Source organism: Ruditapes philippinarum, unplaced genomic scaffold, assembly GCF_026571515.1.
Source record: "Ruditapes philippinarum isolate M1 unplaced genomic scaffold, ASM2657151v2 ctg1352_1_1_1_1, whole genome shotgun sequence".
NCBI classification, from domain to species: Eukaryota; Metazoa; Mollusca; class Bivalvia; order Venerida; family Veneridae; genus Ruditapes; species Ruditapes philippinarum.
Window position 1 is genome coordinate 43,042 of NW_026865714.1, and position 18,686 is coordinate 61,727.

Consider the following 18,686-nt stretch of genomic DNA (forward strand, 5'->3'; position numbering starts at 1 on the left):
AACAACATAAAGACTTAATTTTAAACTTTTGGCTAAAACAACACAGAAATCAAGTGTCACTTGATTTTAAACTTTTGGCTAAAATAACATTAAATTTTTAGCTTAAACAACACAAACACTTTAAATGATTTTAAACTTTTGGCTTAAACAACAGAAACAGGACTTAAAACTTTTGGCTAAAACAACAGAAACACTTGATTTTAAACTTTTGGCTAAAACAACAGAAAGACCTGATTTTAAACTTTTGGCTTAAACAACAGAAAGACTTGAGTTAAAACTTTTGGCAAAAACAACACAGAAATCAAGTGTCACTTGATTTTAAACTTTTGGCTAAAACAACAGAAATACCTGATTTTAAATTATTGGCTAAAATAACAGAAACACTTGATTTTAAACTTTTGTCTAAAACAACAAAAACACATGATTTTAAACTTCATACATGTTTTTTTTTGGTTTTTTCAAAGACATCTAAATATTATCAATAATGGCATCTTCTTAAAATAGCTTACAGAAGACTCAGCCTAGCACTGTTCAGACTTTGTTTACATTTCAATTGTAGATGTTTCTATATCTGTTCCTGCAAAACATGATATGTAATTCTTAAAACATAAACAGTTACTTAAATTTTATCATTTAATAGTTTTCTTGCATGACAGTCTTGAAATTTTGTCCTTTATTTATAGTTTTCTTGCGTGGTTACAACTCTTGATTGATTATTAAATTTTTAAAGATTTCAATAAGGTGTCAATAATATTATAGTAATTGCTGCTATTCAGGACACAATACTGAGAGTCAGTATTGTATACACAGAGTTTAATTTTGATGTGTATTTTATAATTTTTAATGCGTAAATATGAAAATATGTGTCTTATCTTAAACTCTGCTACAACATTCATAAGAATTTGATATTAATGCATTTGTGCATATTTTTTTGGTATTGAATTCGATTATGTACATTCATTTGATATACATTTATAAGTACATGAATTTGATATTGATGAATTAGTTCATGTTTGCTTAGTATAAATGAGCCGGGTCATGACAAAACCAACATAATGGGTTTGCGACCAGCATGGATCCAGACTGGCCTGCGCCTCCGCGCAGTCTGATCAGGATCCATGCTGTTTGCTTACAAACTCTATTACAAGTAGTGAAACTGATAGCGAACAGCATGGATCCTGACCAGACTGCACAAATGCGCAGGCCGGTCTGGATCCATGCTGGTCACAAACCCAGTATGTTGGTTTTGTCATGACGCGGCTCAAATGTTGTACACTATACAATAACTTTGTACCCTAATTGGTGTGCATTGCCTCGAAGTACTTTTTTTTTTTAAATACATTAATTTGTTTACACTGAATTTGTGTACACTGTCTTTGAGTACATTTATTTATGTACATTGACTTTGTTTGTCATTTATTTAAATAAAGTGTCTAAAAGGATAGTAAAATGTGACTGTGTATTTGACTTGAGATAGTTAAAGTATCATTTTCACCTACATAAGATACAAACATGGAAAAGAATAATTGAGCCGCGTCGCAACAAAACCAACATAGTGGGTTTGCGACCAGCATGGATCCAGACCAACCTGCGCATCCGCGAAGTCTGATCAGGAGCCATGCTGTTCGCTTACAAACCCTCTAGCAAGTAGAGAATCATGCTGGTCACAAACCCATTATGTTGGTTTTGTCATGACGCGGCTCAATTATGTTTTCATGATATTTTATTTTCAATCATCTCAATATATTGCTATGTAATGTAACCAATAATGTTGTTTTTTCCAATTTTCACATCCCTGTATTGCCAATAATTATATATCATTTTCCATATTGCCAATTTATCCGTTTCTTTATTGCGAATTTATCCATCACCATATTCATTATTGCCAAATTGTGTGCATTTCCATATTGCCAATTTATTCTGATTTCAAAAACTACAAATTATTTTCATTTTTTTCAATAAGTTTCAGATGCAACAAAAAATGAAAAAGTATTTCAATTCTTAATTGGTTTACTTTTTTCTATTTCATCATTTGATTTTGTTTCTTTCTATTGAATTTAATCAGTTATCATGTAACTTGTATTGCAAATGTTTGTAAAAGTCCTTTTCTCTTTTATTTCAGACAACAGTTCACAAGGCTACGAGCAAGCCCGACATATGATTCCTCCGCAGAATTACTCATCAAGGACAATGCCGTCATGCCATATCTGTGGGAAGGGGTTTTCATTCAAGCAGAATCTAAAAACACACATGAAAATACACAGTGGAGAGAAGAAGTTTAAGTGTGAGGTGTGCAATAAGGCTTTCAGACTTAAACACCATCTTCAAGGTCATATGATGACCCATATGAATTCAGAGTAGTGTCCCTTTGCTATGTTTATGGATTTATAATGAATTCAGAGTAATGTCCCTTTACAATTTGTATGTACTTTTAATAAATGCAGAGTAGTGACCCTTGCTATGTTGACGGATTTATATGAATTCAGAATAGTGTCCTTTTGCTATGTTTATGGAATTGTATGAATTCAGAGTAATGTCCCTTAACCATTTGTATGTACTTTAATGAATTCAGAGTAGTGGCCCTTGCTATGTTTATCGATTTATATGAATTCAGAGTGGATTTATATGAATTCTATATATGAATTCAAAATAATGTACATGTACTTTAATGAATTCAGAGTAGTGTCCCTTGCTATGTTTATGGATTTATATGAATTCAGAGTAATATACCTTTACAATTTGTATGTACTTTCATAAATGCAGAGTAGTGTCCCTTACTATGTTTATGGATTTATACGAATTCAGAGTAATGTCCCTTTACAATTTGTATGTTCTTGAATAAATTTAGAGTAATGTCCCTTTGCTATTTATATGGACATGTGTAAATAAAATTCAACGTAGTGGCCCTTGCTATCTGTATGGACTTATATGAACTCAAATGTGGTGCCATTTGCTTTGAGTTACAAACAAATGAGAATTCAGTGTATTGTTATTTGATATTTGTATGAACACTTGAACTCTGAGGGGTGTCCCGTCTTTTTTGTATGAACACATGAATTCAGAATATTGTTGCTGTATGGATTTGTAGTTTTGTATGAATTCAGATATTTGTATGGACAGATCATGAATAATAATGTGCATTCCATTGCCATTTCACTTTGTATGAACATTTTAATTATTTTTACAAAATAGTTTCCCTTACTATTTGTATAGTCTTGTATGAAGTCAATTTATGCCCCTTGCTGTTTGTAATAAACAAGATGGAGTCATAAATTCAAACCTGTACTGACTGTTTGATTTAATTTGTATGATCACATTAATTAAGGGCATTAAAAATCCTTTGCTATAATTAGCTTGTATGGACAAATAAATTCAAAATAGTGAATTTCCTTATGAATTAAACAGTAAACTTGGAGTTTTCTATTGTTCAGATTACACACAATGTGAAAGGAACAATTAGTTTGTATAAGATTTGTTTTTTGTTGTTGTTGTTGTGTTTTTTTGTTTTGTTTTTTAAATCACTAACATTGAAATAATCAATAATCCAGTATATTTTCATATATTTCTTTGAATAAATATTAAATGGTGCACATGAAGATTATTATATGTCCTTACTTACTAGATGTTTATTGAAATTCCATTCTTCTTTACATATTAAATGAGCATTTTATTTGTATATATTCATTTTGAATATTGATTATTATTCACAGAGTTGTGATCATTTGCATGAAAAAGGAACATTGTAAAAATTTGTTTTACAGGTTAATATGATGTTTAAAAGTTTATATTTGGGTTTCTATAGATTTCAAGAGCATTTGACAACTATTTTAGCTCACCTGTCACAAAATGACAAGGAGAGCTTTTGTGATCACAATTTGTCCAGCATCTGTCCGTAAACTTTTACTTGAAAGACATCTCCTCATAAATCCCTAAGCCAATTTCATCCAAACTTCAAAAGAATGTTCCTTTGGTGGTCACCTTTAAACATTGTTCAAAGAATTTAATTCCATGCAGAACTCTGGTTGCCATGGAAAGTAAAAACTTTTAAAAAATCTTCTTTTAAAATACCCAAAAAGCTAGAGCTTAGTTATTAAACATGAAACATCTTCCAAACGGTATCTACCAAGTTTGTTCTAATAAAAGCCCTGGGATCAAAATTGGCCATGCCAGGGGGGGGGGGTCATAGATTTTCCTTATAATTCAGTAAAAACTTAAAAAGTCTTTTCTTTTTTGTTTTAAAACCCAAGAAGCAAGTGCTTGGATGTTTAACATGAAACATCTTCTGTTGAGTGTCTACCAAGTTTGTTAAAAAAAAAGAACTGAGGTCAAAATTGGCACTGGCATGGGGGACCATTGATTTTCCTAATATGTACACATCTTTTTGACTGTTGTTTACCCATAGCAATTATAGCAACCACACATGCACTTTTTCAGACACAAATATGAAATTTGTGATATAGGTTAAAAGTGCCATGCCGGGGGGGGGGGGGGGGGGGGGGGGGGGGGGTCATAGATTTTCCTTATAATTCAGTAAAAACTTAAAAAAGCTTTTTTTTTTTTTTTTTTTTAAAAACCCAAGAAGCAAGTGCTTGGATATTTAACATGAAACAATAAAAATTATCTTCTGTTGAGTGTCTACCAAGTTTGTTAAAAAAAAAGAACTGAGGTCAAAATTGGCACTGGCATGGGGGACCATTGATTTTCCTAATATGTACACATCTTTTTGACTGTTGTTTACCAATAGCAATTATAGCAACCAGTAATGTTTTAACACATGCACTTTTTCAGACACAAATATGAACTTTGTGATATAGGTTAAAAGTTTAGATTTTATATCACATAATCTGCTTTTGTTTAAAGTTTATATGTTATTTCTTGTTCCTTGTCATGGAGAGTTTCTATATTCAGGTGAGCGATTTCAGGGCCATCATTGCCGTCTTGTTAATATGAAATTACAGTAAAGCAGTGCCAATAAAGCCAGGCCTCTTAACTTGGCTGTATATACTAAGGTTCTCGAGTTACCTCAAAAAATAAAGCCTGAAGCCATCCTCACTGAGCAGTTTTAAAGACAAGTTTACTGTTGCCTTTTTTAATAAACTAGGTCATACAGTTATAATGGCTTAATTCTCATATTGCCATAAATATAGCCAGGCTATCCTTGCATAACAGTTACAATAACCTATTGGCTCTTATAATTAATTCAGGCCATTGTAACAACTGACATTAAGTTCATTTTTTCGTTGTCAAGGTGAGGTGAATTTACTATATATATCATTTGATTGACTGTTATAATCATATTGATAAGATATAAATCTGCTGCAGGGCTCTTTTTATATACATAACAAGTAAATTCCAATGGGTATTTTAATTTACATTTTCTTTGGACCAGTTGTTAATGGAAGTATGTCATAAAACTTAAAGAAATTATGGCAAAATATAAAATTATTTGGACTTCCATCTGCTCTCTCACTATATACCTTTAGATGGGTATAACTGAGCACTTATATAATGCCTTCCTGATGACAGTAACAATAAAGTTCGGCAATTCTAGCAGCGATGATGGCTTAATTTTTTCCACCTACATGTATACTGTAACTTCTATTTTAAGAAGTCTGGTCCACTCTGCTTTATTGAATGCTATTTTGAGCCTCGTTTTCTTTGGATATTTTAAATTGAGTTCACAGTTCACCATTGTCATTACATGATTCAGAACAGCAGAGACATAGGTAACATATCTATGTCTCTGAGAACAGCTATAATAAAATAGTTGTTGCAATACGTTTGGCCTTTGGATTAATATTGCTTTATAATACTGTTTGCACACACCATATGTCATGTATTTGAAATTTTGCATTTATTCCTATGGACCTAATCTCATATGTTTAAGTATTGATTTGAGATAATAAAGTACTGTTATGTTCTGTCCTGAAAGAAATTTTTAAGTTATTTATTTGTTACTGTTAGTAACAAGGTATGTCACTTAAGTTGTTTTGCTGTGTGCATGGTTATTGCTCATTTAACTAAGTATCAAATATTATCTTGTCTGTTGTCACAATACAAAATCTTTTGTCGGCAGGTTTGTACCAACAATTATTGTTCAATTAAGTTGTGTTCAGTTTTCATTCTGTAAATCAGCTTAATAAAAGTTGTAGAACAACAAACACCATTGAAATTTGTTTTGTATATTATTTGATATTTCCCAGTTTTGTTAGCTATTCGTAGAATATGAGGAGCTATTGTACTCACACAGGCATGGGGCGTGGGCGTCACACTTCAGTTAAGTTTTCATGTGCAAGTTTTTGTTGTTTTTGTTTTTTCAAAAAATTACTGAATTGATTAAAACTGCACCTACCTGTTTAAGAGCACTGCCCATGACCAATAACTCTAACATGGCCTTTGACAGAATCATGGTCCTTTTTAGCTCACCAGAGCCGAAGGCTCAGGGTGAGCTATTAGTATCAAAGGGGGATGCTCCGGCGTCCATCGTCCGTCGTCATGCGTCAACAATCGTCTTCTTCTCTGAAACTACTGGGCAGATTTACTTCAAATTTGGTCTGTAGCATCCTTGTGACAGTCACACTTGAATTTGCTCATGTCATTCCAATTGGCCCCTTTTAGGGGTCAGCAGAGCTAAAAATAGAAAAACCTTTAAACATCTTCTTCTACAGAACTAATGGATGGATGATCACCAAACTTTGTCTGTAGCATTCTTGGGTAGTGTCTTATCAAGTTTGCTCATATTAATTTGATTGGCCCCTTTTAGGGGTCAGCAGAGCTAAAAATAGAAAAACCTTTAAACATCTTCTTCTACAGAACTAATGGATGGATGATCACCAAACTTTGTCTGTAGCATTCTCGGGTAGTGTTTTATCAAGTTTGCTCATATAAATTTGATTGGCCCCTTTTAGGGGACGCAAAAGCAAAAAATAGAAATACCTTTAAATGCCTATTTCTAGAGAACTAATTGATGGATGATCACCAAACTTTGTCTGTATCATTCTTAGGTAGTCTTTTATCAAGTTTTATAATATTATTTTGATTGGCCCCTTTTAGGGGTCTCTAGGACATAAAATAGAAAAACCTTTAAACATCTTCTCCTACAGAACTAATTGATGGATGATCACCAAATTTTGTTTGTAGCATTCTTGGGTAGTCTTTTATCAAGTTTGCTCATATTAATTTGATTGGCCCCTTTTAGGGGCCGCTAAAGCTAAAAATAGAAATACCATAAATTGTCTATTTCTAGATAACTAATTGATGGATGATCACCAAACTTTGTCTGTAGCATTCTTGGGTAGTCTTTTATCAATTTTGCTAATATTATTTTGATTGGCCCCTTTAAGGGGTCTCTAGGGCTAAAAATAGAAAAACCTTTGAACATCTTCTTCTATAGAACTAATTGATGGATGATCACCAAACTTTGTCTGTAGCATTCTTGGGTAGTCTTTTATCAAGTTTGCTCATATTAAATTGATTAGCCCCTTTTAGGGGCCGCTTAAGCTAAAAATAGAAATACCTTTAAATGTCTATTTCTACAGAACTAATGGATGGATGATCACCAAACTTTGTCTGAAGCATTGTTGGGTAGGCTTTTATCAAGTTTGCTCATATTATTTTGATTGGCCCCTTTTAGGGGCTGCTTAAGCTAAAAATAGAAAAACCTTTAAACATCTTCTACTTCAGAACCAATTGATTGATGATCACCAAACTTTGTCTGTAGCATTCTTGGGTACTCTTTTTATCAAGTTTGCTTATATTTATTTGATTAGCCCCTTCTAGGGGCCACTAAAGCTGAAAATATAAAAACCTTCGAATATCATTTCCTACTGAAATAATTGAAAGATGGTCACCAAACTTTGTAGCATTCTTGGGTAGTCTTTTATCAAGTTTGCTCATATTAATTTGATTAGCTTGGTTTAAGCTAAAGCTTAAATACCCTAGGTCATTGCATTTTTTCAAATCATTGTTTAAACATATTCTATGCTCAAATTTAATATTAGAATATATTGACATTCTAACAATGAAAAGCAGTTGTTTCTGGTGAGCGACTCAGGGCCATCATGGCCCTCTTGTTTAACGTGTTGTCCAGATTTTTGTTTTACTATCGAGCACTGAGAATAGTCAAGCGCGTTGTCCTACTTAAAGGGACTCCACTGAGATTTAAAAGCCTAAAACATAACATTTGAATTTCATACAAAAATGAGCTGGGCACTTTAAACAAAAATATATGCAGAGATAGTTAAAAAATATACTTTGAAATAAATTGTAAATCGTATTTTTATGCTTTTATTAGCCCGATTTGAGTGAAAAGTGTTTAAACGCTTTTCATATTGGGTCATTTTTTTACAATTTGAATAGTTATTCTGGAAAAACGAAGTGCGCGAATGATCTTAAATTATGCACAAAGATAAGTGGTCTAAACCTACATCAAATGATACATTTATCTGGAAAAAAATATTTTCAGTCCAATCATGTCAAAAAAACCTCAGTGGAGTCCCTTTAAAACTGCTATATTTAACTGCATTATGATTATACTTAGAATGACAATATGCACGATTGAGTGGCTTAGTTCATACAATCTGCTCGTCCTTCAGCAATTGCAACTAGTATAATGTGTGTAAGTAAGTAAATGTTTTATTATAGTGATATGTGCAAGACAAATAACGAAAATAAATCATTAAACATAACACCTGGCCCAATGAACCTATAAGTCACCTTAAACATAATATACATTGATAATAGTTCATTTGAAATTATACTACATGTATATATATCATCAATATGATAGTATAAATGGCCATGTATGGTACAAAATAATGTACATATCTATATTAACTGGGATTTACATTAAAATTTGAATCTTAAGATGTTCGGAATAAGATATTTCTTGTTGATAATAATGCATGTAACTCTTATTCTTTTCAAAACTAACTGATAGCGCCAGTAGTAATAAAAAACTGACACTCTTTGATTCTGCTAGACATGAAAAAAATATGGAAACATTTTAACTATAGCACGGGTTTTAATCATGTAATATAAATCCTTGACTATAGTCCTCATCTAATTAAGTTACTTAATGTGTATTTGCATTCTTCCTGATTTGAATAACGTATTTGTTTCGTCGTAAATAAGTTGTTTAATTAAAGTATTTTTTTTTTTCATTAAATTCCTAATCATGGTCATATTCCATCGTTAATAAGTTTCTTTAAGGATATTATTATTCTCGTAAAGATGTATAGGAACATTTTCAGCCTAACAAAGGCACTTATAATATTTTCATTTGTACAATATTTTCATCCTTATAAGCGACAACTTAGCAGTCATAGTGTTGGATTTAATAAACGTAGATGACTCAAATGCAATATATGTAGCGAATTTCCAACACATTTTAACTACACCGAAATTATACTAATATTTTAAATCCATTTCTTCACTTTTAATTTTTCCTTTAGTACAAAAGTCCTACCTTCAAAACTTTCAACACAATTTAAGTAACTCCTCTTAACATCCACTTTTGCAATGACTTTTAACAACTCTTTTTAACAACAACTGACAAGAACACAATAACATCAATACATATTGTAGATAAAAAAATTACAAGAAAAGCATGTTTGTGAACATGTGAATATTTCCCGCCAAAATAAATAAGGAGCAAGACGGAATTTAAGTGTCATAAATAATATTACAGAAACAGAAATACTCAAGAAAAAACACGTGAAATATGAGAACTTAAAGTAAAAGTTATATGAAATAAACATGCTAGATTCGCGCTAAAGTAAGGAAGGACATAAACCGAATTAAACAATAGAAAATCGCTAGAAATTTGAGACAATATACCGGTATTTGGGAATGGGAGAAAAAACTTTAAGCTTTTATGAATATGCATAACGCCTTTGATAGACATAGAATACTGGAAAAAAATATACATGTAATTAAAAGCTACTATTACTTCCATGGCGACCATATTTTTGCTGGTGGCTAGAATAAAAGACCCATGTTAGTATATAATGCCAAGGACAGGATCTGTAGTTCAGAGTTCGATTCCCGGACGATGCAGGTCACTTTCACTGTGATTAATGGAATCTTATCTACGGTTATTGGCACTGAACCTCTGCTCTGGCATGTAAAGTAGTTATCAATTCCTTGCGATAGTAAAGGAAACTAGTACTGGTAAACTGATTTACAGCCTGCCAAAGAACGATGCGGTGGTTGAACTGTGCTCTGGTAAATTCAAATTGGCTTACTGCCGTGAGTCGGTGTGAAAACTACCAACACCACCTGCTCGTTCAAGCCGTCTAACGAGACAGTATTGTTGGCTCATTAAAACTACATACTCATGTTCCTGAAACAATGGGCCATTCCGAAAGCAATGACTATTAAGGCCATTATATAAATTTGGCGTGACGTAAGTAAACCTCGCGTGAAAACTTGTCAGATTTTATAATCATTGTGTAAGAAATGGACACCACGACTCTTCAAACTGGTCAAAAGCAACAATATTTATTTGGTTATGGAGGCTAGGATTTGAATTATTTCTGAAATAATCAGGCAATAGCCTAGAACCATTGAACTTCAATATCATAGCTGGACAATGTCCTTATATTTTTAGACAACATGAATCCAAACTGGACTTTGTATTTTATCAAGCTCATAAATTACAAAATTGAACAGCGCCTACACTGTTCTTATAATTACCAAAGCAAAACAAAAGTCGATAAATCGTAAAAAGGCGAATAATAAAAACATGTCATATCATTTATTATTTCAACATGGTGTATATACATTTAAATATAAATATTATGCAATTGAATGTTCTTGCGATGCCAAGCAAAAGGTGCCGAAAACAATCTGGAATCAACCTACTATTTGCAATTTTTATTTTTAAGATTTAACTGCAATTTTTATTTTTAAGATTTAACTTGTTTTTAAATAGGATTTTGTTTAAATGTCACGGCTGTAACGTCAGGTTCATAAGGGGGTATAAAAATTGCTCTCCGATGGAGATTTCTAGTCAAACATACAGATACAACTCCCCAACTATTTAACAGAACAGATAGATTTATTACCGTATATGTGGAAATGTCTCTTACTGTACGTATAATGGATAGAGTTCTTTTACCATATGTATGGACCGTATGTATGGATAGGGATTTCTTACCGTATATATGGATAAAGATTTCTTATTGAATATATGGATAAATCTCTCTATGGTATGTGGATAGAGTTATTCTGTCGTATGTATGGATAGAGATCTCTGACCACCGTAAACATGGACAGTGTTCTTCTGGCGTATATACATGGATAAAGCTCTTTAATCGGAGGTAGTAAGACGGGAGTTGTGTCCTTCGTAACAAAGCTGACAAGTACGTCACTACTTTGATCAAAGGGGTGGTGACTTACGAACACAATATTTTTGTTAATATAAATAATTAGGTTGTAGAATAGAATAGACACGGATTTATATAACAAACTAATATAAATCCGTGGAATAGATTAGAATAAAATAGAGTGATTAATTTCCAAACAAATGCCATATGTGAACAATTAAATCAAATAAAGATGTTACTAAAAATAAAGCAGCAACAACAATATACTGAGTTATTCTCTGATAAACTAAATATTGCCATATCCAGATTTATCTATGAAACATCACGGCAATATAATTATAAGAAGACAAAGACTCTATTGTTCACCTTAAAATGAGTTTGTTTTTCTTATAAAATACAAAAATATATATATTCCCATGTAATATAAAAGATAAGTTTTGTTTGTGTACAGTAATTGATAAATAAGAAAACTTTCTTTGGTTATATTCCAGACGCTCCCGTGCACCGGATGTTGATGGAACCTGAGAGATACGCGACATCTTACACGTCACATCCGCAACAAATAGAGACGCCCGGAGGTTTCCAATGTGAATTATGTAACAAAATGTTCAAGTCGAAAGGAAACTGGAAGCTGCACATGAAGACGATTCATTCAGAATCTGGGATGTTCACGTGTAGCAAATGTCAGAAACGGTTCAGGAGAAAGCACCATTTGCAAGGCCACATGCTGACGCACTTTCAATTTTAATGAAGAGGCAATGCTTTGCCAATAAATAATTTTAAGGTGAAAAACATTCGTAACTGACTATCTTGTCGACTGGCCTGTAAACTTTTACAATTTTACTATTGTTAAAGGCGGTACCTGTACACAAGAAAATGCGGGATCATTCTGTTCTTTCCGCTGTACAAAGAACATGAAGAAAGGACAATGTCCATATGTTGCTTTTATATTTTCTTTATGCATTTATGTAATTGTAATTATCCAAAAGAAGGGGAATTCTGTTTGCTTACAAGCTTAATCATACGCTTTATATAAAGAATTTTATCATGTCATTGACTGAAAATGTTTTTTTTTTATATCAAAACGTTTAGTTTTTGATTTATTCATTTTATTGGTTTAAGCAGATTTATTTTACAAGTAAAATTTTGTAGAAAGCTCATAAGTTACAGTCACACTCTCGAATCTGTTCCTGGAATCAACCAGGATTAAGCAATGAGTGTTAGATTTCTTGCTCATAGTCCAACGCGTTAATTAGGTAATAGAAAGAGCACCGAAACACGAGGCTATCTGATTTGTACGAGGGGGCGTAGCCCCCGAGTATTAATCAGATTGCCGAGTGTTTTGGTGTTCTTTCTCTTTTGTATCATAGTCAAACATAAAAGCACGTTCCCTGTTGTCACAATATGAAACCCCGGCAAAAATGAACCAATGAACGAACATCTGAATATGACATTTCTGTCGCTTTCTCTTTCTCTGCCGTCACAATATGTAAACCCCAGCAAAAATGAGCCAATCAATGGGCATGCTCTGGAGTGCGGGTAGCTAATACCCGCACTCCAGTAACGCACTGTGCATGTATATGTATACGATTTAACCCTGACACATTTTCAACAGAAAGGTCTCCAAACTATGATACAATCAATTATACCGTCACTTTGGTTAATTGGAACAATTTATTTTGGTTCTGATTTAGCTCGGGGAATGAGGTTGGCTTAATTCTAACCCTTAAAACGCTAAATATCTCAAATGGACGTGTCCATCTTTCAATCTTGACAAAACCATTCATCATTGTAGGGAATCTTTTTAAAGTATTTACTGACTAAATACTGATCAGTGTAGACCATGACCAGACAGTACGGTCTTGGTTTTCAGTGGTCGCATATGAAGAAACTGCTGCCTCGAGCAGACTAAGGATCAAAACAGTGTAGATACCCAATATTAGATTTTGTTACATACACAATATCAGGTTTGATTTAAATTATGGAGGGCGTTTGTTGCCAAAATTCCAGACATGGAAAGTGTACATTAGTCTTGCCTAAGGTACAAATAGACATCTTTAAGCTTATGTATACGCAATGGAAATACGAACTTGTAAATTTGTTTGGTTTTTTCTTTCACGTTAAGTCAGCTGTTTAGATCTTTATGTAAACTTGTTTTTTTTTAGCCGGAACCTTCAATTAAAGTTTGGATTAAGAGGCATATTATTTCCTGTACACGTAAATTGCTGGACATACACGTTTGCATTTTCGAAAGTAGTTGTCAAACGGAAAAATTTACATGTCTGAAAATTTGGCAACTAAAGTCCTCCATATTAAATAAATCAAGTGTCTTTAATAAAATACTGAACATGTTCAAAGTGCGGTTAAAAGTCAGTAGGATAAAATTGTAAATGTTGTGAGGTTACTAGTATTACGTAATACATTGTTGAGTACAATACTGAATTATATTGGACGAGTACACAGCCTTTAAATCTATATTGGACAGTAAAATTTGACTTTCAATAGCAATATTTTTTTGTTTAAAGGCACACTATGTTTCAGAAAGAAATAATTATTTTCCTCTTTAGAAAAGTCAAACATGAGTTTTTATTATGTTAAAATAATGGTTTTAGACAGTGTTAGATGCTTATCACCTGGAGAATGTGGTGCTGAATATGAAATTGTCATAAAATTAGAAAAATGTAAACAAAGTAATGCTTTCAAATAGATGGACAGTAAGTAACTTTTTGAAAACTATAACAGAAGACCAAAAACAAAATGCTTTTGGTGAATTAGAATTAAAGTACATTGTATTTTGGGACATACAATGTAATGGGCCTTTAAGTTATATAAATTTCAAAGTATAAAAACTATACCAAAAGTATAGAGTTTGGTCAGGCCTCATGGATGGCGGTGGAAAAGGCTAATGACTATTTGGTTCCTGCATGTTGTGCAGTTAATTTTCATTGAGTTCTATAAATAAAGTTGTTCTTTATTTGTAGCTATAACTTGTCCTAACGATATAAATGTAATTTGTCCTTTGATTTGTAACTATGACATGTCTTTGATTATATATATGAATAACAACTGGTCTCTGAGTGGTTCATGATAACACATACAATATAACCTGTGCAGAGCAGTGCCCTTTGGGAGACAAATATTTTGGTCTTAACAGAGAGGTATTGCTTTAGAGAGGTTGAATTTATTGACTTAGTTTGGGAACAAGTGAAACTGTTGTTTAAAAAAGGTACATTTGCTCTACAGAAGACTGCTCATCAGAGATTAAACTGGACAATTGTAACTTGCCATTGGGTAATATGTATATTTTATTTGTTTATCAGGAGCTATAAATATTTCTTATTTCATACTAGTATTTACTGTATACTACTTACGATTTTCCTAATTACCAATAAAGGAGTATGTAGACTAACATGACTTTAAATTGAAAATAAAATTAGGAAGAGTATTTGTGTTCAATAGTTTGTACCATTTCCAAAGTAAATTCTGATAGAAAAGGACTGTTTGTTAATATGGTCATCGGCATGGTATGATCGAAATATGAAATCCTTATCCTGCATTGACTTTCTGTTGTATTGGAACATTCCGTGACAATGCCATGTTTGGAGCATAGTCGTGTATTTCGGTATCAGACCATTAATTTTAAGCTTTGACAGCAAGCTTGTCGTCTTGCGTTTTATTTGTACCAGATGTCTTTTTATGAAGTTTCGACACCAGTATTTCAGAGATTATTCCAAAGAGGATTTCATAAAATTATAATGCAGTTTCCAAGCCTAGACTTTGTATGAAACACTCTTGTTATTTTTAGAGGGTTCAGTGTTTGAAATATATTTTATAATAATTAAGTAACCAGCAGTATATAGCCTATCTAACTTTACAGGAGAAATTGTGCTATAATTATCGGAACTACTTCTTAGAGAAAACTAAAATACGACAGAATTCTTTATAGCCATACAAAGGTATCTTTAATGCAGCTGTTTCATCTTTTAAATCTAACATTAATTTTATCACTTCCAGAAAATGAGCTCTTTATATTAGTGCAGTTACAATCGTCACGTGCCGATAAAGCAATTTCTTCCTTGCTTGGCATTTACAATTAATTCAGTTATGATTGAAATTTGATATTACTTCCGGCAATAATAAAGGAAACATTTATAAAAAAAAAAAAGACTATATATTAACAAGCGTATCGAAATTAACTGGATTTTTACAATTATGACTGCGCGTTGCAAGTTTCCAATATAATGCGTGTTAGAGTACATGTACCTTTAATGTCTTAAAGGGAATCGACCTGAAGGTACTAAAGATAATTTTTCGATCTTAAAGTTCTTCTTGATGTAGGTCTAGACCAATAACGTGTATGCAAAATCATTCGCTCACTTCGTTTGTTCCGAAATACCTATTCTAATTGTGAAAAAAATGACACAAAGTTGAAAAGGTTGCAAGCTTTCTATCAAATCGTGCTAAGAATAGCTAAACATACGATTTTCCATTTTTTCCCTAGTATATGTCTTAACCCATTACTTCATATACACGCCTTTTAATGCCTTTTTCAACCCCCCCCCCCTTTTTGTTGTCTCAAATGATGAAAAAATGCCTTATTTAGGCCCCAAACACTTGTTTTTGTTTGAGAAATGTTGTTAAAAAAGTGACCTCTTTTTCGGCGCGGCCCCGCAACCAAAAGATACATCAGGGGGTTGCCAGAAAGGGGATGTGCCCCCTTCTGTTTGGGGGGTTTGAAGGGGGGCGGAGTCCCCCTCATCGCCAAGAAAATTTTGGACTTGTGAGAGGCTGTAAATGACCCCAGATTGATCATAAGGTAACGTGTAACCAACGCTGAAAAGCATTTGACTCTATCTCAAGCCATTGAGAAGTTGCAGCACTTTGAAATCAATTTTGATGGAAAAAATCAACGCAAAATAGTGATTTTTGGCAATTTTGAGATGTCCCCTCGTTGCCATGGTAACAGAAAATTTAAGCCTGAGCATGTTGTTGCAAGGGCAATGGTCCAGTCAACATTTGTGCCAAGTTTGATTAGTGTTGAAGCAGTTTTTATAGTATTATAGCAATTTGAACTTGTAACGGGAGACTTTTCAATGAAAACAGCCATTTTTCACAAAAAGCTCATGAAGTAATGGGTTAATCAAACGTGCCTATCTTTCTGTCTTAATTGCCCGAAATTATCTTTGTAAGAAATTTAAATTTTATGATTTTACACTTTTTGACCTTAGCGAAGTTCCTTTAACAGTTTGGTAATAAATTCTAAAGTTCTTGAACTAAAAGTGTTGATATTTTGTATGAAAATAATTATCAACCTGGTAACTTTCAATTTACAATCTACCAAACCCCAACCCTGCTCCCAGTTAACTAAGAAGATAGCTATTTCTGAATGACAACTTTGCCTTACAGTTACTAATAATGAAGATTTAATGACATAAAAAATAACATATTTATATTATCACTTGATTTGTTTTCAAACTAGTGGAAAACATGTCTCAACCTTTAAAATACTTGTCACTGACCGAAGGGTTTGTAGTGGCTTAAACCAAGAGTTGTCATTATTTAATACAAATATGTCAGAAATAGTCTTACACAAAAACTTTTAGTGGGCTAAACTCTTTGACGTTTAATAATTATAATTATTCCCGGGGGGGGGGGGCAACTTGTACTGATTAATTTGATGGACACATTGGTATGAAACGAATATAAGTTACTTGTGGTAAACCGCTATTCTTCAGAAAAGGTTACAATAGCAATGTCATCACATTTTATTTTTAAGTAGGGTGTCTTAAAATATGGCTCGGAACCTTTCTCCGTTTATTCCTAGTTTTTATTAAAGTGAATTTAAATAAGAAAGGGAAAGTTACGATAACAACAATGTATTCACTTTTACCATTCCACCGTACCTTTATTTTTTAGTTGTTTCCCGCCGGTTGAACCACTCAAAAGGAATGTGCGTTGGCTCTAAAAAGTTATACCGTACTTCATCTAAGTGTCATTCTATTTAAAAAAGTTAAGTGATATGATTGGATACTGCTTAAGCCGGTGCTAGGGGGGGGGGCGTTAGAGATATTGAACCTTCATTGTGCCATGAACAGACCTAATCAAAGTCTCAGACTCTCTGGCATGTGTACAAATTTTCAGACATTTGCCATAAGTTAATGTGTTTACACTCCTATATATAAAACTAATTAAAATAATGCTGGAATAAGAGTTTTCTGGTTTTTCTGACATTTTGCACGTGCACCTATCAAACTGAAGTTTGCATCTTGATTTAATTACTCCCTTTTCCATGTTTGTATATTGTTTATATTTGTATATATGATGTGGATATTTTGCATAATGGACAAAGAAATATCACATGTACTTTGAAAGTAATTCAATATATTAAACTTGAATCTTTTATTTGGAAAACAGTTAGAGCTGCATGCCTCGAGATGAGCCAAAATATTTTAAGAAAGTCAAACTTGAGAAAAATGTACTAAGATGTTAAGAAAAGAAAACAATATTCAAGATTCAAGTAATACTTTACATGTTATGTGCGAATTGTCACTGATTTTGCAGTATTTATCATCATATTTCTATTGCGGGACTAGCGCAATAAGGGCCAGATTTGCATATTTTGACATCTTTATGGTACTTTACATGGATTGGTAGTACCGTTTGCAATGTGTAAATTATTTCTTTTGTTCACCTCACAATATTTTACTTTTAAAATACATTTTTATGAAAATTAGCATAAACTTGGAGATACAATGTATGTTGCTTTAAAGATTTCTTTGTTATTGTTTTTCTTCATATAACAGCTATTGTTTGTTATTTTTTAGGTCTACAAGGCGTCTGCCCAGACATTCCGAAGCGATCCGAGTATTTCAAAATATCCGTTGGCGTTCCGACGTTAACGTACGTATTACCGGCTCACGACAGATTGAATACAGCCAACAAACCGGAATTCACTTGCCCGGAGTGCGGGAAAATGTTCGGATACAAAAACAGCCTGAAAGTTCATATGGACAGCATTCACGTGCAAGAAAAAAGATTTGTATGTCCCACGTGCAATAAAGGGTTTAGAAGGAAACATCATTTACAGGGTCATATGATAACCCACATGAAGCCGTAGTGATAATTTGATCAATATGTTGATGGTTAAGTTATTAGCTAATGCGATTGGTCAATTGTCTTTGGTCCGTTGTCCAATCAAGTTTTAACACCTTTAAGGTCATGTGTAAATATATAGCAATTCTAGAGTCTTAAACTAGGCCATACTCTGTCAAATCAGATGGAAACTTTATACTCTAGATATCATAGTTTTTAACTGGATGTTCATCATACAATGTATTATGCAAAAAGAAATGTTTGCCT

General features: G+C 32.9%; 2 protein-coding genes across 2 annotated transcripts in view; both read left to right on the plus strand.

Annotated features, from left to right (window-relative positions):
• Positions 1 to 2,361, plus strand: part of LOC132730058 (zinc finger protein 721-like) — a 29,149-nt gene extending 26,788 nt beyond the window's left edge. The window contains exon 8 of the mRNA XM_060715907.1: positions 2,123 to 2,361. Coding sequence (XP_060571890.1) covers positions 2,123 to 2,361 — 239 coding nt within the window. The remainder of the gene's footprint in view (positions 1 to 2,122) is intronic.
• Positions 2,362 to 11,191: 8,830 nt separating this feature from the next.
• On the plus strand, positions 11,192 to 18,444 carry LOC132730059 (gastrula zinc finger protein XlCGF57.1-like). The gene is made up of 3 exons (XM_060715909.1): positions 11,192 to 11,210; positions 11,819 to 12,010; positions 18,152 to 18,444. Exons 1-3 carry the CDS (start codon positions 11,192 to 11,194, stop codon positions 18,442 to 18,444), a joined length of 504 nt encoding a protein of 167 aa, XP_060571892.1.
• Positions 18,445 to 18,686: the final 242 nt, after the last annotated feature.